The 21,960-nt window shown below is 45.5% G+C and overlaps 1 protein-coding gene across 1 annotated transcript in view; it reads left to right on the top strand.

The window, feature by feature from the left end:
* The window catches only part of LOC129712505 (cytosolic carboxypeptidase 4-like), a 225,474-nt gene that overhangs the window by 10,701 nt on the left and 192,813 nt on the right, over window positions 1-21,960 (top strand). Inside the window, 4 exon segments of the mRNA XM_055660971.1 lie at window positions 9,516-9,579; window positions 12,597-12,743; window positions 14,071-14,202; window positions 19,341-19,434. Coding sequence (XP_055516946.1) covers window positions 9,516-9,579; window positions 12,597-12,743; window positions 14,071-14,202; window positions 19,341-19,434 — 437 coding nt within the window.

Here is a 21,960-nt window from a genome sequence, read left to right as displayed (position 1 = left end):
GGCTGTCACTCTACTAAACAACGTACCTCGGTGACTGCCAATCACCACCCCCCCCCCCCCCGGACACTTATTATTTTTTTTTATTCAAATCGTTTGCTATGTCGCTCTTCAAGGGAGATGCTAAATGCATTTCGTTGTCTCTGTACTGTACACTGACAATGACAATTAAAATTAAAATTGAATCTGAATCTGAATCTGGTGTGTCCTGTATGGGATCCTCCTCCACACCCTGCACTTCCTCACCCTGGTCCACCGTCCATACATAAATGGTAGTGGGTTTGCCTTTGAGTTGTGAAGGTTCCTCGATGCAGGGATTCACCCCCTCTACTTCGGGGACCTGGGCTGGTGAGTACTGCACAGAGGAGTCCTTTGCAACCTGTTTCTCTCGCGGTTCACGGTCTCGCCTGCCGCTTGCCACTGTTGCGGCTGGAAGAGTCTGTGTACCACGTGTATATGGAGTGTGTGAGGTTGCAGCCCCATTCCAATATCTAAAGGGGTTGCTCCTTGCTGTCTAGCTGAACTTTTCACCCACCATCCTCATCTTTGTGTGTATGGGAGAGGGTAGGGCCGAAGATGTCCTGGTACGGTTACTCCTTGGCCTGGCCAAGCTGGCAATCCGCGAGTCATGATACCAGGCGGAAGAGGGCTCTGCCCGAGCTGGCGGACTGCCCCTTTTCCAGGGTTACATCTGTGCCCAGGTGGTTTTGGAAAGGGACTTCATGGGGATTTCCGGCACCGTTGGACACCGCCTGGGGTGGAAACCATCCTGGATGGCGATTGTAATATAGTTATACAGTATTTCATTTAGTATATTTGTTTGGCTTATATTATGGTGGTGGGTTTTGTTTCATTTAATATTGTACTGTAAATATCATTTTTAATAATTGATTAAATTATTTTTGGTTAAATAAAAAGAAAAAAAGATCAAAAGGTTGCAGTGAAAAAAAGAATAATTTCCTGCCACAATCTATTCAACTCCCTCTACCCAGTTCATTAGAGACTGCCATTCACTAGGTTTATACTCCCCTGCATGTTGAGCCAGGATTGATCATTTAAAAAAAATGTAAATACATTTTATTTAGAATAAAATAATATCCAAAACAAGAACTGTGCAAAAATTCTTCCGACATTCTCGTCGGCTTTACATGCATTTATTAGCATCGCATTTGGTTGTGTTCACAGGAATATCATTACACCCGGCTACATTGCCATTCTTGTTCTCCCTGGGGTGATATCCCTCCCCTCCTTTATGGGGCGTCTCCAACACACGCAATGTCCAGCAGCTGAAGGACCCTAGACTGTGGTCCTCCCGCACAGAGCTTTGGCGTTGTCTGCACTGAGCTTCAGTGCGTCCATCAGCACTTACTCCTGCAGTCTGCAGCGGGCCAGTCGGCAACATTCCCCGATGGACATCTCGCTCTGCTGGGAGGGCAACGTTCTGGACAGACTAAAAAGAGTCTTTCATTACGTTGATGACCTTCCAGCAGCACTTGACGCCCATCTCCAAATATGTGCCTGAAACCAGTGCTCTGTTTCAGAGCTGTTGGAATAAACAGTTACAAGCAAACTTCTCCAAACCGTCTCCGCAAATCCACACTCTGTGAAGAGGTTGGCAACCGTCTCCTCTCCATAGCAGCCATCCCAAGGGCAACTCAGTCTCAATGGTGCAGGAAGGATTTGGCTGGGAGGGTTCCCCTCACTGCCAGCCAAGCCGGCTGCTTGTTGGTGACTTTTGGGGATGAGGCATTTCACCAGACAAGCTGGGCAGTGTGCTCTGGGAACCACGCCACAGGATCCATGTATGTGCAGAGCCTGTAGGATGTTCCATTCTGACCACTGATGTGATTGCTCTCCTCTCACCAGCCCTCTCAATGCATTCTTCTGTTATTAACGTTCCCCATCCTGTGGGTCAGTGTATGAGAACTATCCGTTAATAAAGGCTGATACACAACCTCATCAATTCCAACCCGCAGCACTAAGGTGAGAGCAGAGGGATTTCAAAGGGACATCAGGGACAGTCTTTTCACTCAGAGCGTAGTCCATATGTGGAACAAAGCTGTGGAAGCGGATTTAATAATGGTGTTTAAATCACGTTTGGACTGATATTTGCATAAGAAGGGTTCAGATGGCTTAGAAACAAAATTAAGCAAATGGGATATAACCATATAACGATATAACAATTGCAGCACGGAAACAGGCTATCTCTGCCCTTCTAGTCCATGCCGAACACTTATTCTCCCCTAGTCCCATCTACCTGCACTAGGGTGCAGGTAGATGCACCATAACCGTCCATTCCTTTCCCGCCCATAAAACTATCCAATTTATTTTTAAATGATAAAATCGAACCTGCCTCCACCACGTCCACTTGAAGCTCATTCCACACAGCTACCACTCTCTGAGAAAGAGGTTCCCCCTCATGTTACCCCTAAACTTCTGTCCCTTAATTCTCAAGTCATGTCCTTTTGTTTGAATCTTATAACCATATAACCATATAACAATTACAGCAGGGAAACAGGCCATTTCGGCCCTACAAGTCCGTGCCAAAATTTTTTTTTCCCTTAGTCCCACCTGCCTGCACTCATAGCATAACCCTCCATTCCCTTCTCATCCATATGCCTATCCAATTTATTTTTAAATGATACCAATGAACCTGCCTCCACCACTTCCACTGGAAGCTCATTCCACACCACTACCACTCTCTGAGTAAAGAAGTTCCCCCTCATGTTACCCCTAAACTTCTGTCACTTAATTCTGAAGTCATGTCCTCTTGTTTGACTCTTCCCTACTCTCAGTGGGAAAAGCTTATCCACATCAACTCTGTCTATCCCTCTCATCATTTTAAAGACCTCTATCAAGTCCCCCCTTAACCTTCTGCACTCCAAAGAATAAAGACCTAACTTGTTCAACCTTTCTCTGTAACTTAGTTGCTGAAACCCAGGCAACATTCTAGTAAATCTCCTCTATTTTGTTGACATCCTTCCTATAATTAGGCGACCAAAATTGTACACCATACTCCAGAATAGCCTCAACAATGCCTTGTACAATTTTAACATTACATCCCCTTCTATACTCAATGCTCTGATTTATAAAGGCCAGCACACCAAAAGCTTTCTTTACCAACCTTTCTACATGAGATTCCACCTTCAGGGAACTGTGCACAGTAATTCCTAGTGCCCTCTGTTCAACTGCATTCCTCAATTCACTACCATTTATGTAAATATGTAGGGGGCGCTGCACTGGCGGCAGCCTGTCGGCAACGTGTCCGTTTTTTTTCAACTTTTTTAATTTTTTTAGTATGTTTAAAAGTCTGTTTTTAATGTTTCTTTGTGTGTTATGTGTGGGGGGTGTGTGGGGGGGGGGGGGGGGGGGGTGGGGGGGGGGGGAAACCGTTTTGGCCGCCTTTCCATGGAGAGGCGACTTTTTTTCAGGTCGCCTCCCCCATGGCCTAACATCGAGGATCGGGCGGCCTTTCCCGGAGATGCGCCCGGAGCTTCAGCGGCGGGCGCAGCGTGGACTGAGACCTCGCTGGGGCTCGCCGGAGGGGAGTGCTTCGTTACGCTGGCCCGCGGCAGCCGGCAGCCTGAAGCAGCGGTCTGCAGAACTCCAGCTGGTGCGGCGTTGACAGCCCGGGATCACTCGTGGAGGACCCAGGGGGAAGAAGAAGCTTCCACCGCCTGCCCGCGGCCGTCTTCTACCGCGGGCGCGGTATGGACTTACCATCTCCTCTGGAGGGAGGCTTCGACCGCCGGCCCTGCAGACTGCCGTGCTTCCGGCTGTGGCACGGCAGGTACTTTAAAACTGTGACTGCCGGCCTGCGGCCTACACTAGCCTGAAGCCGCGGTCTCTGGTTGGGAAAAGCCGATCCTGGACTCACCTTGAATTTGACTTTGTCCCTTACCATCTGGACGCCCGCTGCAACGGCTGTGGAGGGTGGAGGTCCCGACCACGGGGGAAAATGGAGGAGGACTGCCAAGTTCTGTGCCTTCCACCACAGTGATGAATGCTGTGGTGGATGTTTGTGTAAATTTTTTATTAGATATAGATATAGATAGATATGCCATTTATTGTCACTATACATGTACAATGAAATTAAAAGCTGCTCGTACTCAGTGCATACATATATACAATACATACATATTGTGGTTGTGTGTTCTTTATTACTGTATCGCTGCTGGCAACCCAAATTCCAACGACCTTGGTTGTGTGGCAATTAAATTATATCAATTATATCAATTATATAATTTACCATGTACGTCCTATTTTGATTTGTCCTGCCAAGATGTAGCACCTCACACTTATCAGCATTAAACTCCATCTGCCATCTTTCAGCCCATTCTTCCAAATGGCACAAATCTCTCTGTAGACTTTGGAAATCTACTTCATTATCCACAACACCACCTATCTTAGTATCATCTGCATACTTACTAATCCAATTTACCACACCTTCATCCAGATCATTGATGTACATGACAAACAACAGTGAACCCAACACAGATCCCTGTGGCACCCCACTCGTCATTGGCCTCCAACCTGACAAACAGCCATCCACCATTACTCTCTGGCATCTCCCATTCAGCCACAGTTGAATCCATCTTGCTACACCATTAATACCCAACAATTGAACCTTCTTAACCAACCTTCCATGAGGAACCTTGACAAAGGCCTTACTGAAGTCAATATATACAACATCCACTGCTTTACCCTCATCATTGGGGTGTGTGTGTGGGGGGGGGGGGGGGGGGGGGGGGTGGGGGTGGGGGGGGGGGGTGGGGGGTGGGGGAGGGGGGGTAACTTTTAAATCTCTCCATGCACAGGAGACCCAACCTTTTCTTTGTCAGGTCTGCGTTGGGGCTGCAACGTGGAGCGGCCTCCAACAGGAGAAGACCGGGGACTCTGGTGCCGATGACTCACCTCACCGTCGCGGAGCTGGCCGAGTCCGGAGCGGGTGGAGCGGTGGTGGAGCGCTGCTGCTGCTGCTGCTGCGGCCCGACCTCCGGAGATTCGGAGGCTGCAACTGCGGGTCTGGCGGACGGCGGCACCGGGAGCCCGCGGGTCCCTGGAGGGAGACCGCTTTTCAGGGCTCCTGCAACAGCGACTTCTCCCGCCCGAGTTGCGGGGTTGAAGAGCTCCTGGAGCGGGGCCTGACATCACTGCCCCGCGTGGCTTGGAATGGCTGCGGGACTCTGCGAGCGCACGCCGGGGGCTCTAACACCAAGATCCGGTGTGCGACCTCACACCACCCGGCATGGCTTTAATGGTCGCGGGACAATCGCCATCGCCAGCCGGGGGCTTTGAATTTGACTCTGACATCGGGGGGGGGGGGGGGGGGGGGAGAGTGCAATGGAGAGATAAGTTTTTTTGGCCTTCCATCACAGCGCTGTGATGGATGTTTATGTAAATTATGTTGTGTCTTGGGTCTATTTGTTGTAATGTATGGCTGCAGAAACGGCATTTCGTTTGGACCTCAAGGGGTCCAAATGACAATTAAATTGAATCTTGAATCTTGAATCTTGAATCAATTTCCCGAGTAACCTCTTCAAAAAATTCAAGAAGATTAGTCGAACATGACCTTCCAAGCACAAATCCATGTTGACTGTTCCTAATCAAACCCTGTTTATCCAGATACTAATATATATTATCTCTAAGTATCTTTTCCATTAATTTGCCCACCAATGACGTCAAACAAACGGATCTATAATTGCTAGGTTTACTCTTAGAACCCTTTTTAAACAATGGAACAACATGCGCAGTACGCCAATCCTCCGGCACTATTCCCGTTTCTAATGACATTTGAAATATTTCTATCATAGCCCCTGCTATTTCTACACTAACTTCCCTCAATGTCCTAGGGAATATCCTGTCAGGACCTGAAGACTTATCCACGTTTATATTTTTCAAAAGTGTCAATACTTCCTCTTCTTTGAATCTCATAGTTTCCATAGCTACTCTCCTTGTTTCCCTTACCTCACATAATTCAATATCCTTCTCCTTGGTGACTACCGAAGAAAATAAATATATCTCCCCCATCTCTTTTGGCTCTGCAGATAGCTGTCCACTATGACTCTCTAATGAACCAATTTTATCTCTCGTTATCCTTTTGCTATTAATATAGCTGTAGAAACGCTTTGGATTTACTTTCACCTTCCTTGCCAAAGCAACCTCATATCTTCTTTTAGCTTTTCTTATTTCTTTCTTAAGATTCTTTTTACATTCTTTATACTCCTCAAGCACCTCATTTACTCCATGCTGCCTATAAATATTGTAATCTCTCTCTTTTTCCGAACCGTGTCAAATTTCCCTTGAAAACCATGGCTTTTTCCAATTTTTACTAATTCCTTTCAACCGAACAGGGACATAAAGATTCTGTACATTTAAAATTTCACCTTTAAATGTCGTCCTTTTCTCTTCCTCGTCTTTCCCATTAAAAAAAAGTTCCCATTCACTCCTTTTAAATCCTTTTGCATCTCCTCAAAATTAGCCTTTCTCCAATCTAAAAACTCAACGTTAGGTCCAGTTCTGACCCTCTCCATAATTATATTGAAACTAATGGTATTGTGATCACTGGACCCGAAGTGTTCCCCAACACTTACCTCCGCCACCTGACCTGTCTCATTTCCTAACAGGAGGTCCAGCACCGCCCCTTCTCTAGTAGGTACTTCTATGTATTGCTGCAAAAAACTATCCTGCACACATTTTACAAACTCCAACCCATCCAGCCCATTTACAGAATGTGTTTCCCAGTCTATGTGTGGAAAATTGAAATCTCCCACAATCACTACCTTGTGCTTACTACTAATATCTGCTATCTCCTTACATATTTGCTCTTCCAATTCTCGCTCCCCATTTGGCGGTCTATAATACACCCCCATAAGTGTTGCTACCCCTTTCCCATTTCTCAGTTTCACCCAAATAGCCTCCCTGGACGAGCCCTCTAATCTATCCTGCCAAAGCACTGCTGTAATATCTTCCCTGATAAGCAATGCAACACCTCCGCCTCTTGCCCCTCCAATTCTATCACACCTGAAGCAACAAAATCCTGGAATATTTAGTTTCCAATCACAGCCCTCCTGCAACCATGTTTCACTGATTGCCACAACATCATACTTCCAGGTGTCAATCCAGGCTCTAAGCTCATCCACCTTTCTTACAATGCTCCTAGCATTAAAATATACACATTTAAGAAACCCCCCCCCTCTTATTCTCTGTTTATTATCTTTTTCTTCTCTCTCCCCTACATTTTGGGTCTGGGTGCTACCATTCTCTGCCTCCTGCCTCACACACTGACTGCTAGCTTTCCCTATTTGAGTCCCTCCCCCCAACCATACTAGTTTAAAGTCTCCCCAGTAGCCTTTGCAAATCTCCCCGCCAGGATATTGGTCCCCCTCAGGTTCAAGTGCAACCCGTCCTTTCTGTACAGGTCACACCTTTCTCAAAAGTAGTCCCAATGATCCAGAAACTTGAATCCCTGCCTACTGCACCAGTCCCTCATCCACGCATTTATTCTCCACCTCGCTCCATTCCTACTCTCACTGTCTCGTGGCACAAGCAGTAATCCTGTGATTGTTACCTTTGCAGTCCTTCTCCTTAACTCTCTACCTAATTCCCTAAATTCTTCTTTCAGGACCTCTTCTCTTTTTCTACCTATGTCGTTGGTACCTATATGTACCACAACCTCAGGCTCCTCTCCCTCCCATTTCAGGATATCTTGGACACGTTTAGACACATCTCTGACCCTGGCACCAGGGAGGCAAACTACCATCCGGGTCTCCTGACTGCGTCCACAGAATCGCCTATCTGACCCCCTGACTATAGAGTCCCCTATTACAATTGCCCTCCCCTTCTTTTCCTTACCCTTCTGAGCAACAGGACCGGTCTTTGTGCCAGAGGCCCGGCCGCTGTCGCTGCCCCCTGGTAGGCTGTCTCCCCAACCCTACTCAAACATGAGTACTTATTTTCAAGGTGTACAGCCACCTGGGTACTCACTAGTCCATGCCTCTGCCCATTGTACTTCCTAACTGTGACCCACTTGTCTGCCTCCCATGGTCTTGGAGTGACCACCTCTCTGTAACTCCTCTCTATGACCTCCTCGCTCTCCCTGACCAGACAGAGGTCATTGAGTTGCTGCTCCAGGTTCCTAACACGGTCCCTTATGAGCCCCATCTCGACGCACCTGGCGCAGGTGTGGACGTCAGGAGGGCACTCAGACTCTATAACCTCCCACATCTGACATCCAGAACAGTAAACTGCCCTGGCCCTCATTCTCCCCTCCTACCCTGGATAAAATACAAAGCCTTACCCCGGATACAATGGCCCAGTTTGGTTGTCATGGACAAAGTGGGGCATAGGGCCTGTATCTGTACTCAATGATTCTATGAATCTGTTTTTATGTGAGAGTCTCCATCCACTGTTACCATTTCTACACATACTGATAGGCACTGTTATTCCTTCTGCCCTTGTCCCAGTAGCTGCAGTTAGTAAATAACCGGATCTGACATGCGCATCATTTGTGTCTAATTATCCTGTACTCGCTGTATATTCTGGCTAAAATACCTGCCATTTGTTACAAAGTGTTGCTGTAGTTTCTGTCGTACATACGGTTGCCTTTGTTCCTAAAGTAGACATTGCCGCTAATTAGCATGATGATGATTCCATGATACCTTATTGTCACATGTATAGTGAAATGGTTTGCTTTGCATTCAACCCGTTAGAATCAAGCAACAGACCTCACCTTGGCAGTACACAAGAGTAGCCACGTTTCCGTTGCCGAGAAAGTTACATAAAGTTGATCATACAGTTTTATCCCGCAGCAATGAATTGGGCCTGCTGCCACACCGACCCCCCTTCCTTCTATGCACCCCCCCCCCCCCCCCCCCCCCCCCCCCCCCTCGGGTCCCCCTCTCACTGTCCATGGGCCCCCTCACTCTCGATGCTCCCCTCTCACTCTCCACACTACCCCTTACTCTCGCCATTCTCCTGCGCTCTCGTCGTTTGCCCGCAGATCCCACCTCACTCTCAGCGTCACTTGGGGCTGGGTTTGTAGCCCACGGTGGGCTAGCTGGGCCAAAAGGACGGGTCCTCGGTCCTCAGTGAGCGGGTCTTTGGTCCATGGTGGTTGAGCTCGGCCCACCGGCGGGTCCTCGGTCCTAGGCCCTTGGCCTGAAATAGTGTCCAAACTCATTGCCTGTCCACTTACAGCTCATTGGTTGGCTCAGATTTATAAATAAATCCTTTCTATTATCATAATGTACTTTGAGAATGAGTTTGAATCATATCTGATTAATTCTTCTGTAAATTGTCCCTAACTGTATGAGTGATTGCTGGTTAGCGCAGACATGTTAGTCTGAAGGGCCCCGTTTCCACGTTATAACTCTAAACTAAACCAAAATATCTTTCTACACATTCACCTGAGGCAGAGTCTGTTCTTCCCAAAATAAAAAATAAAAATCTTTGATGCCATCTTTTTGGAACTTTACTCTTTGGAGTTGATTTTTGTTTGTCTGCCTGTTTTATTGCAGAATTCCCATGATATGAAAAGTACGCTCAGCATCTTGCAAATCCTGGATGCACTGCTGTCAGCGGGTGAGTGTGGAAACAACATTCAGCCATAGTTCAGTCACAGCGGGAAGTAATTGTAACTAGTGTGGTGTCGTAAACTAATCTTACTTGATGATGTTGTCCTCATCCTCCTTCTTCCAATTGAGATGGGAATTGGACACACACCTCGTGGCGGGATAATGGCGCAGAGGTAGAGTTACTGCCTTACAGCTCTACTGGGTTCAATCCTGACTACAGGTGCTGTTTGTATGGGGTATGTACCCTCTCCCTGTGACTTTGTGGGTTTTACCTGGCTGCTCCGGTTTCGTCCCACACTCCAAAGACGTACAAGTTTGTACTTTAACAGTCTTTGGTGAAATTGTAAATTGTCCCTAGGGTATAGGATAGTGCTCGTGTGCAGGGTGATCGCTGGTCAGCATGGACTCGGTGGGCTGAAGGGTCTGGTTCACCTCTGTATCTCTAAAGTCTAAAGTCTAGAGTCTAAATCTCGCGCTAGTTATGTGTGTAGTTTTGTTCATTTACCGGGATGACTATCAGTTCTAAAAATGCAAGTCTTGACTCCTAGTCTCAACATGAATGATGTTGGGACAACATTTGACTCAGTCCAAAGAGGGGCACGTACTTAAAGCAGACTTGGGTCCATATTGGTCTACAAAGTTCAGGCCTTTGATCTAAGCATTGAACCTCTTACGTACAGCACCAGAGAGTAGGTCCTACTGAGAAAGAGCCGGGGTTGCGATATGCGTTGTTGATGGCCTGCCCAGGTCTGTGTGTCCCTGTAAATCCCCCTCCATGTGACACCATGGAAACACAACCGGCCTTGCACTGAGCTGCAATGGGTACATAGGAATATCAGCACCAAACATGGAAGTGTGAGCATTGGTCACTCTACATGTGCCTCGTGTTAGCATTTTAAAATGTATGTCACGCTACTCTGGCCATAATTGGAAATACATTTCACACACTTAATATTCCTCCTGTTACTGGACTAACAACTTGAATCCCTGCCTTATTACTCAAAGTAAACTACAACTTGAACACAGTATAATTACCACAAACAAATTTGGGCCACAATTTTAGGTGTAAAATTAATTTCAACACCTTCCATGTAGTTTAGTTTAGTTTAGTTTAGTTTCGGGATAGAGCGCAGAAACATGCCCTTCCTCCCACCGAGTTTGCACTGACCTGCGATGTCAGCACACAAACACTCTCCTACACACATAAAGGCCAATTTACAATTATACAAAGCCAATTAACCGACAAACCTGTACATCTTTGGAGTGTGGGAGGAAACCGTTGAAAACCTATGTGGTAACGGGGAGAACGTACAAACTCCACCCAGACAACATCTGTAGTCTGGATCATATAATAACCATATAACAATTACAGCACGGAAACAGGCCATCTCGGCCCTACAAGTCCATGCCGAACAAATTTTTTTCCCCTTAGTCCCACCTGCCTGCACTCGTACCATAACCCTCCATTCCCTTCTCATCCATATGCCTATCCAATTTATTTTTAAATGATACCAATGAACCTGCCTCCACCACTTCCACTGGGAGCTCATTCCACACCGCAACCACTCTGTGTAAAGAAGTTCCCCCTCATATTACCCCTAAACTTCTGTCCCTTAATTCTGAAGTCATGTCCTCTTGTTTGAATCTTCCCTATTCTCAAAGGGAAAAGCTTGACCACATCAACTCTGTCTATCCCTCTCATCATTTTAAAGACCTCTATCAGGTCCCCCCTTAACCTTCTGCGCTCCAGAGAATAAAGACCAAACTTATTCAACCTATCTCTGTAACTTAGTTGTTGAAACCCAGGCAACATTCTAGTAAATCTCCTCTGTACTCTCTCTATTTTGTTGACATCCTTGATCAAACCTGGGTCTCTGGTGCAGCAAGAGCTATGGCAGCAACTCTACGTCTGTGCCACCGTGCCACCCTACTTAGATGTACTTGGAGAATGTATGTTTCCCTGACCAGACAGGAGTTGCCTCCCATTGTATCGTCTCTGATATGATTACCAGTTGATGGAAGAGTCGACCATATCACTGAGTACACCGAGTCATGGACAGGTCAGACCAAGTAAAGATGGAGCTTCTCTTCTCTGAAGGACGCAAGAAAACAAAGAATAATGTGACAATCCAGTCATTTCATAATCATAAGTATTTTTTAATCATAAATTTAATCAACTCGGTGTTAATGTAAACATAGCTGACAGTAAGGGAAGATATTTTCTGTGTATTTGCATTCTTTGTGTCGATTATGAAAATGTAAATTACTTCACCTAACATGTTATTCTATGGGACACACTGAGAAATGTGGTGCGGTGTTTTGCAGATTCACATTGCTACTGGCTCACACATCACAGACATTTTATCAGGATTATTGATGAAAAAATGTAATTTGGTCCACTAGCTTTTTCTTTTCCTGATTCTAAAACATAGCCAGGAGACAAGAGGTCTTCATTTCTTTGTATGTTATCTCTTAACATAGAACGTAGAACAGTTCAGCACAGGAACAGGTCTTTGGCCCATAATGTCTGTGCCACACTTGAATGTTGGGATAAACCAACCTCATCTGCCTGCATATGATCCACACCCCTCCAATTTCTGCATATCCATACACCCATCTAAAACCCTCTTAATTGCCACTGTTTCCACCAACACCATTGGCAATGCATTCCAGCCACTCAACACCCTCCATGAACAAAACTAGCCCCCCCCCACATCTCCTTTAAAGTTCCCCCTTTCACCTTAAATTTATGTCCTCAAGCCTTTGGTACTTCCACCCTGGGAAATAGGTTCTGACTATCTTCCTCAATTCTATCATGCACTCGCTCAGCTCACTTATCCCACAGTTTGTGTCTCTACACCAGCCTTCCAATTGCTTAGCTCTGTAATTTCACCCCTGCCCTACAGGGGGGGGTTCTTTAAAATCTTCTTCTGTGTTGACCAAGTGTTTATTCATTCTAACCCAGTGTTATCCAGCTGTGTAATACAGATGCTGACTGGGGCTGCCTTTCTTTACATTGCTCAGGTACAGTCAAGCGGGTCAGTTACCTGATCACGAAGGGGGGCAGCGAGGCGTTGCTACACACGCTGGTGAACGTGACACAAGTACTTCCACTGGATTATGACGTCATCTTACCTTTAATCTATTTAATCGTCAAAGTTGGACAAAGAGGTAAGGAACAGCAGTCACCATTGTATCTGAAGCTTGGGTACAGCTCCACCACCGATTATCCAGCACCCTTGGTTCCAGAGGCTTTCTGGATAATACATTTTGCCGGACCAACAGAGGTCATGACCTCTGAATGGGGTCCAGCGGTACCAGAACGTTCCGCCTAGGCCGCCGAGAGACCGAGATACCGGCCCGCAAAGTCGGCATCGGAAGTTGGCTATGGAAACGTATCTGCTGACTCTGGCTGGGTCGGAATTCCAGAGCCCTGGCCCCAGGCGGAAAATTCAACCCCACTGATTGGTGCACAAGTCCTGATGAGTTAGAGATCGGCCACCTCACCCGGCCTAGGTGCCACATTTTCGTGCGCTCTTGAAATTTTGTCCGGATTAAAGTTGCCGGAAAATCGGTGGTGGAACTGAACTGTAAACAATGATGAATAACAGGATAAAAGGAAATGCCTATAAAATTGCTGGGTGAAGTTTCAACAAACCAACAAATTGGCCCATTTGCAGGCAATCTGATCCATCCCAAAGATACACTGACTTATGAGGGCAAACATTGTACAAAGTTAATTTGTGGGTTAATATGGAAAATACTATTTCATTATTCTTCACACGTTCAGGGCTTTGAAAATTGAGGGAAGTAATTGGCAGAGCTACTCTGAAAGTGCAGGGCAATGGGACACATTGATTGTTATGTAAGAAGATAACACAGACTGAATGGACCGAGTGGCCTCCTCCAGTGTTATAATGATATCACAATTGCCACAAAGGCACAAATAGAGATCGTTTCACTTGGGGCCAGAATAAACAAAGGTGCCATCTAAGAGGGAAACAAACCTTTGGTTTGAGCAGTTCAAACGGCTAAGCATCGAACATGATTCTGATCAAAGGAAGTGACAATGGGGTCAAGGATACAACACGGATCTGATCGTGGTGTACATTTAACTGATCGTCGTGCACATTTTCTTGTATTCCTTTTAAAAATAGATATAAGATCAAGGTATAGGAAGGAAAAGTGGCTCTTGGGTCAAAACTCAGCCATGATCAGACTGAAGGACCGGGCAGTCTACATGGGACTTTGTATTAAAAGCAAGTCGATATAAAAAGAGCTTCCAGATCAATGGCATGTGAGTGGAAATGTGGAGAAAACCATCACAGGCCACTGAACTGAAATTATTTCTTGCAGTGGATTGATGCTGTAAGGTTGTCAGATGCCAGAGTGCAGCCACACTGGGAGTGTAACTCATCACCATTCAACAAGGAATACAAACACCATGTGTTCCCATGGAATTTGTGCTGTATTAGAAAAAACTGATATGTTGTTGCAGATAAGAGGTTTGGACAAAAAGCTCAAGAAATTGGAGCCTTAAGTGAGATCCTGAACATAACGAAGTGTAGTCTACCCCAAGCCAAGTACGTCACTCCCTGTTTGTGGATCATCAAGATCTGTGCCTCTAGTGGTAAGTAGCACTCAGAATAAAAACTCCACGGGAGACGTTGAATGTTGTCTGCAGTTACAAGGGCTATGTTAGCACAGTGAATATGTTAGAACATAGAATAAAGAACAGAACAGCACAGAAACAGGCCCTTTGGTACACAATATCTGTGCTAACATGATGCCAAGTTAAACTAATCTCCTCTGTCTGCACATGATCCATGTCTCTCTATACCCTGCATATCTGTATGCCTGACTAAAACCTTAAATGCCACTATCTGCCTTCACCACCACTCCAGGCTCCATAAGGTCACTACTCTTTGTGTAATATACTTGATCTGCATATCTCCTTTAAACTATGCCCTTTTCACCTTAAAGTTTATGCCTTCTAGTTTTGTTTAGTTTAGAGATATAGCATGGAAACTGCCCACCGAGTTCACACCGACCATTGATCATCAATTCACAGTAGTTCTATGTTATCCCACTTTCTCATCCACTCCTTACACATATAGTAACCTACCCGTCTTTAGAACGTGAGAGGAAATCAGAGCATCGGGAAGAAACCTATGATGTGGAAAAATGTGCAAACTCCAAATGGACAGCACTGAGGTCAGCATCAACCCTGGGACTCTGGCGCTGTGGGACGGCAGTTAGCCTTTGACATTACCAGCCTGGGGAAAATGCTCTGATTGTCTATCCGATCTATGTTTCATAATTTTATATTCTTCGATCAGGTCTCCCCTCAACCTCCGTCGTTCAAGAGAAAACAATCCAAACAAATGTCTCCAATTTCTCCTCATTAATAAGCATGCCCCAAACCAGGCAGCATTCTGGTAAAACCTGCACCATCTCCATAGCCTCCACATCCTTTCTGTCATAGATTGTTGGAGGGAATGTTATGTTTAACCTGTATCTGGCTTCACGTGGGGCCCAGTTGCCCTCTTAATTAAGGATCAGATAGGGACAAACACAGGGAACATCTCCCAGAGCAGTGGCGAGTTCCTCATTCTACTTAATTTATTCAGGGCCTTAACAATGCTCACTGAAGACCACTCTGAGAGAACCCAAAGTGTTTCAAAGATTCACAGCACCCACAGTATTTTTATATTCTCACGACACAATATTACACGTGCGTTTAACATTTTTGAAATAATTCAGTATTCATCAAAATCTCTGTAGCCTTTCACCAGATGTTTTTCCCAGAGTTATCTTTAACCCTCTGTCCTCAAAACCACTCTCTTATTTGTCTTACAAATGGATGCAATAAAATACACTATTTCCTGATCAGTTTTATTGCCTTTAGCTTAGTTTACAACCCCCAATGTGTATTTTAACTCAGTCTAGCTTTGCTGTGGAATCTAAATACCATGATAAATCTATTTATTGCTCCTTTACTATGTTAGCCTTTTCCATCATGATTGCCCAGTATGTAAGCTCTTAGGTTAAAATATTACAAACTACTTATCTTTCTTATCATTTTCAGAATTTCCTACATCACATAGTAATCAGATTTAGGCAATTCTCCAACTGCAGCGATCCAAGGTCTTACAGAGCTGCAATGATGTTATTGAAGCAATACTGAAAGCACACCAATGCCTCTATGTCCTTTGAAGGTGTAAGAAGTTAGGCATGTCCCCTACAACCCTCTCCAACTTCTACACCATAGAAAACATTTGTTCGGATGTGCCACAGTTCGGTTTGGGAGTCCGCAACAAATTGCACAGAATTGTGGACATAGCCCAAACCATCACACAAACCAACCTCCCTTCCATTGACTCCATTTCCACTTCACACTACGTCAGCAAGGCCACCAGCATAATCATGGTCTCAACCGGACAATATCGTTACTCCCCTCTCTCATCAGGCTAGAGGTACAGAAGTGTGAAAATGCATTCCTCCAGAATCAGGGACAGTTTCTTCATAGCTGTTATCAGGCAACTGAACCATCTAATCTCCAAATAGAGATCGATCCTGAGCTACCATCTACCTCATTTGAGACCCTCAGATTATCTATAATTGGACTTTATTGGACTTTCTTACTCTTCCTTTTATCATGTATCCATACATTTGGGACGGTCTGATTGTAATCCCACTCCCCCTCTACTTTCAGTTTGAAGAAGGGGTTCTGACCCAAATTGTCACCCATCTTTTTTCTCCAGTGATACTGCCTGACCAGTTGTTACTCCAGCACTTTGTGTCTATCTTTGGTATGAATCAACACCTGCAGTTCCTTCCTACTTTCAGTCTGAACAAATTCACGAGCATGGCCCTTACTCCCTGATACATAATCACTATTAAACTCTCTGTTCTTTTCTGTTCCATTCTGTGTTTTATCTCGAGTACATCACTAATCTGTGCCATGTCTTGTCTGTTTGATAAATTCCCCTCACCTGAATTCTCCCCATGTTATCCCAGCCCTGGTTAACTTGTTTAAAAAGAAGTAAACCAAGCAAACTGCTCTCCCTTTCAGCAGCATCTAATTAACTGAAGCCCTTAACTGAAGTTCATTCCACCTGGATGTACCTGATCTCTCGGTTGCCAAATATTTTAACTCCCCTTCTTATTCCCACACTGACATTCTATCCTGGGCCTCCTCCACTGTCAGGGTGAGACCAAACACAAATTGGAGGAACAGCACCTCATATTTCACTTGGGCAGCTTACAACCCAGCGGTATGAATATTGATTTATCTAACTGCAAGTAATCCTAGCATCACCTCTCTCTCTGTTCCTCCCCCACCCAAGTTGTTGACTAACCTCTAAGTCATCAATCAATCAATCAGTTTTATTCATCACATTGCACATAAAGTGCAAGTGAAATGAATTTGTCAGCAGCGGTACAGTGATAAAGAAAACACAAACGCAATAAAAATGTAACACAAACATCCACCACAGCATTCATCACTGTGGTGGAAGGCACAGAATTTGGCCAGTCCTCCTCCATTTCCCCCCATGGTCGGGACCTCAACCCTCCGCAGCCGTCGCTGCGGGCGTCCAGATGATAAAAGGACAAGGTAAAAGTTAAGGTAAGTCCAGGATTGGCTCTTCCCCACCGTAGACCGCGGCTCCAGGCTGATGTAGGCCGCAGGCCGGCGGTCGAAGATTTAAAGTTTGCGCCGCAGCCAGAAGCACCGCAGACTGCAGGGCCGACAGACGAAGCTCCCCTCCAGGGGTGATGGTAAGTCCGCGCCGGGCCCGTGGTAGAAGTTGGCCGCGGGCCGGCATTCGGAGCTTCTTCTTCCCCCCGGGTCCCCACACGAGGGATCCCGGGCTACAGACGCTGCACCAGCTGGAGCTGTGCAGGCCGCGGCTTCAGGCTGCCGGCTGCCACGGGCCAGCGATACGGAGCACCCCCCTCCAGCGAGCCCCAGCGAGGGCTCACCCGCTCCACGCCTAGAGTCTACGCTGCGCCCGCCACTGAAGCCCCGGGCACGTCTCCGGGAAAGGCCGCGCCGATCCTTGTTGTTAAGCCACGGGGAGGCGACCTGGAAAAAGTCGCCTCTCCGTGGAGGAGGTGACCAAAGCGGTTTACCCTTCACCCCCCCCCACACCACCCCCCACACAAGACACAAAAGAAACATTAAAAACATACATTAAAACATACAACATTCCTATCATCTTGTATAGGAAGGAAGTGCAGATGCTGGTACAAACCAAAGCTAGATGCAAAATGCTGGAGTAATTCAGCGGCACAGGCAGCATCCCTGAAGAGAAGGAATGGGTGATGTTTCTGGTCAAGACCCTTCCTCAGACTATCTTGTTGACACTCATTGACTGTAACTCGTTTTCAAGTAGCCCTCAGCTACCAATAGCTTGTTTCCTTTATCATCTTTACTATTTTGCATTCCTTTCATTAATCGGTTTTACATCTCTCTATATCACCATCTGTAGCTCTTGTTTTCCTTTCCCCTGACTCTCTGTCTGAAGAAGGGTTATGACCCGAAACGTCACCTATTCCTTTTCTCCAGAGATGCTGCCTGATCCGCTGAGTTACTCCTGTGCTTTGTGTCTATTTTCCCTTATCTTTCAATATCTCAAGGAAGATTTTTGTGAAACAATTGTGATGCTCTGGGTAACAATTCACTAAAACTTTGTGCTTTCTCCTGATCTGAGTGGAGATCACCGCTAAACATACCTCCAGGTGACACAGTGGTGCAGCCGGCGGAGCTGCTGTCTTACAATGCCAGAGACCCGGGTATGAACCTGATCTCAGATGCTATTCAGTTTAGTTTAGTTTGGAGATACAGTGCGGAAAAAGGCCCTTTGGTCCACCGAGTCCGCACCGATCAACAATCACCGCACGCTAACACTATCCTGAGCTGGTATTCAGCTTGAAGAATGTTTGTCAGAACTTTAAGAGAGAAACAAAATGAGTTTTATATTGCAAAGTATGATGGAGGCAAGCACAGCATACAAGGAGTATCTCAATAGAAACATAGAAACATGATACAAGTAATCGGGGCACCTAATGGACTAGTTATGTACAGAACAAGAGTGTGTTTAGCATGAGTACCTGGGTTAAGCCATAGCCTCAGAATAAGAGGACGTACCTTTGGAAAGAAAATGAGGAGGAATTTCTTGAGACGGAGGATGGTGAATCTGTGGGAATTCATTGCCACAGAAGATTGTGGAGGCCAAGTAAATGGATATTTTAAAGTGGAGATTGAGATTCCTGGTTAGTACAGGTGTCAAGGGTTTTGGGGGAAAGGCAGGAGTATGGGGTTGAGAGGGAAAGATAGATGATTGAATGGCGGAGTTGACATAGAAACATAGAAACATAGAAAATAGGTGCAGGAGGAGGCCATTCGGCCCTTCGAGCCAGCACCGCCTTTCGTTGTGATCATGGCTGATCGTCCCTTATCAATAATCCGTGCCTGCTTTCTCCCCATAGGGGAGGCATGAAGCCATTTGGTTGACGGGTTCTTGAGGATGATAAGAAATAGTAACAATGAAGGAACTGTCCCCTCCCCAATCCCTCTCTCCCTCCCATTCTCTGCAATTTAAAACAAGTTTGTTTTCTCTGTGTCTCAGCTCCACTTAAAACATTTATTCTTTCCACAGATGCTGTCTGACCTGTCGAATGTTTACAGCATTTTCTGTTCATTCCACGGTAACGTTTTCTGATTTTGTTTGCATGGCTGATTTATGTCTCTTATCCTTTCAGTCACAGCAGGTGCTGCGATGGGTAAGAGTGGGATCACCAGGTTTGTGCTAAACCTGCTCTCTCCCTACACGACTACGAACACAAAGGCTATAAGGTGAGAAGTGGGAACAGCTGCAATGTGATGGTGCAGTGCAGCTTTCTGGAGAACAAGCAGACTCAGGGCAATCTCTGTGCTCAGTGGAATTGTGTTCTTTTCAGATGGTATATTGTGTCGATCGAAGAGATGTTATTTTGCATTAATGCCTTTTTGGTGTGCTCAAGGCTGAATCTAACTCATCTCAGCACTATATCAGTGAGTCGCTTACTGGGGAAGCCAGTTTTTCTCTTGTCTTTTCCCTTAGTTTAAATTATCTTGCAAAGTCCACCAGTAATTCCTGATGCTAACTGATATTTATTAGTTTCTATTATTTACTGGTCTATAGGACACGCAACCCCGCAGCACAGCAGTTAGTGCTGCTGTTCTCAGCTCTCAGGACCTCGTTCAATCCAAACTGCTAGTGTTTACATGCTCTCAGTGTTACCGTGTGGGGATCCTATGACTCCGGTTCTCTCCCACATTGTAAATAAGTAGCGGTAGGTTAATTATCAACAGTAGGTTAAGTGGGGATTATGTGGGCATCTTGCACAGATTAAGTTACAGGCTAGATAGAGAGTAATAGTTTAGATCCCTTTATGATTGTCACCTGTACCAAGGTACAGGGGAAAGGGATTGTTTGCTTGCTATCCAGTCAAAGGGCGAATCAGACTGAATGCATTGCTCTGCTGAGAACTGCCTTAGACTCTGTGGGCCGAATGGCCTACTGTGTTGTAATCACGCAGTGAATTGTTATGCTGATTGCTTGTTAATACTTACCAGCATGCTGTATACTTGCCAATGTACTTATATTAGTAGAGAAAGGACACAAAGTGCTGGAGAACTCAGTGGGCCAGGCAGCTTATATGGAAGAGCTGGCATTTCAGGTCAGACTGAATTAGTTACAGTTGCAGGATCTGGCTGCTTTTTCTAATCAAGTTCTCACTACTATATTGGTCATAAAGTCCTATAGACAATACAGTTCTGGAGTCATAGTGTCCAATAGAAACATAGAAAATAGGTGCTGGAGGAGGCCATTCAGCCCTTCGAGCCAGCACCGCCATTCAATGTGATTATGACTGATTATCCCCAATCAAGAACCCGTGCCTGCCTTCTCCACATATCCCTTGATTCCACTAGCCCCTAGAGCTCTATCTAACTCTCTCTTAAATCCCTCCAGTGATTTGGCCGCCACTGCCCACTGTGGCAGGGAATTCCACAAATTCACAAACTCTCTGGGTGAAAAAGTTTTTTCTCACCTCAGTCTTAAATGGCCTCCCCTTTATTCTAAGACTGTGGCCCCCTGGTTCTGGACTCGCCCAACATTGGGAACATTTTTCCTGCATCTAGCTTGTCCAGTCCTTTTATAATTTTATATGTTTCTATATTCAATCCAAACTGCTAGTGTTTACATGCTCCGGGTGCTGGGGTGCTGAGGAAGAGGATTTCTTGGAATGTATGCGGGATAGTTATCTAAATCAACATGTAGAGGAACCAACGAGAGAGTTTGCTATTTTAGACTGGGTATTGAGTAATGAGGAAGGGTTAGTTAGTAGTCTTGTTGTGCGTGGCCCCTTGGGCAAGAGTGACCATAATATGGTTGAGTTCTTCATTAGGATGGAGAGTGACATTGTTAATTCAGAAACAATGGTTTTGAACTTAAAGAAAGGTAACTTTGAGGGTATGAGACGTGAATTGGCCAAGATTGACTGGCAATTAATTCTAAAAGGGTTGACGGTGGATATGCAATGGAAGGCATTTAAAGACTGCATGGATGAACTACAAAAATTGTTCATCCCAGTTTGGCAAAAGAATAAATTAGGGAAGGTAGTGCATCCGTGGATAACAAGGGAAATCAGGGATAGTATCAAAGCGAAGGATGATGCGTACAAATTAGCCAGAAAAAGCAGCATACCGGAGGACTGGGAGAAATTCAGAGACCAGCAGAGGAGGACAAAGGGCTTAATTTGGAAAGGAAAAATGGATTATGAACGAAAACTGGCAGTGAACATAAAAACTGACTGCAAAAGTTTTTATAGATATGTAAAAAGAAAGAGATTAGTTAAAACAAATGTAGGTCCCTTGCAGTCAGAAGCAGGTGAGTGGATCATGGGGAACCAGGATATGGCGGACCAATTGAATAACTACTTTGGTTCCGTCTTCACTAAGGAAGACATAAATAATCTGCTGGAAATAGCAGGGGCCCGCGGGTCAAAGGAGTTGGAGGAATTGAGTGAAATCCAGGTTAGTCGGGAAGTGGTGTTGGGTAAATTGAATGGATTAAAGGCCGATAAATCCCCCGGGCCAGATAGGCTGCATCCCAGAGTACTTAAGGAAGTAGCCCCAGAAATAGTGGATGCATTAGTAATAATCTTTCAAAACTCTTTAGATTCTGGAGTAGTTCCAGAGGATTGGCGGGTAGCAAACGTAACCCCACTTTTTAAGAAGGGAGGGAGAGAGAAAACGGGGAATTACAGACCAGTTAGTCTAACATCGGTAGTGGAGAAACTGCTAGAGTCAGTTATTAAAGATGGGATAGCAGCACAT

This window comes from Leucoraja erinacea, chromosome 33, assembly GCF_028641065.1.
Source record: "Leucoraja erinacea ecotype New England chromosome 33, Leri_hhj_1, whole genome shotgun sequence".
Lineage (NCBI taxonomy): Eukaryota > Metazoa > Chordata > Chondrichthyes > Rajiformes > Rajidae > Leucoraja > Leucoraja erinaceus.
Note: the sequence above shows the minus strand (reverse complement) of the source record. Positions and strands in the feature narration are given on the sequence as shown.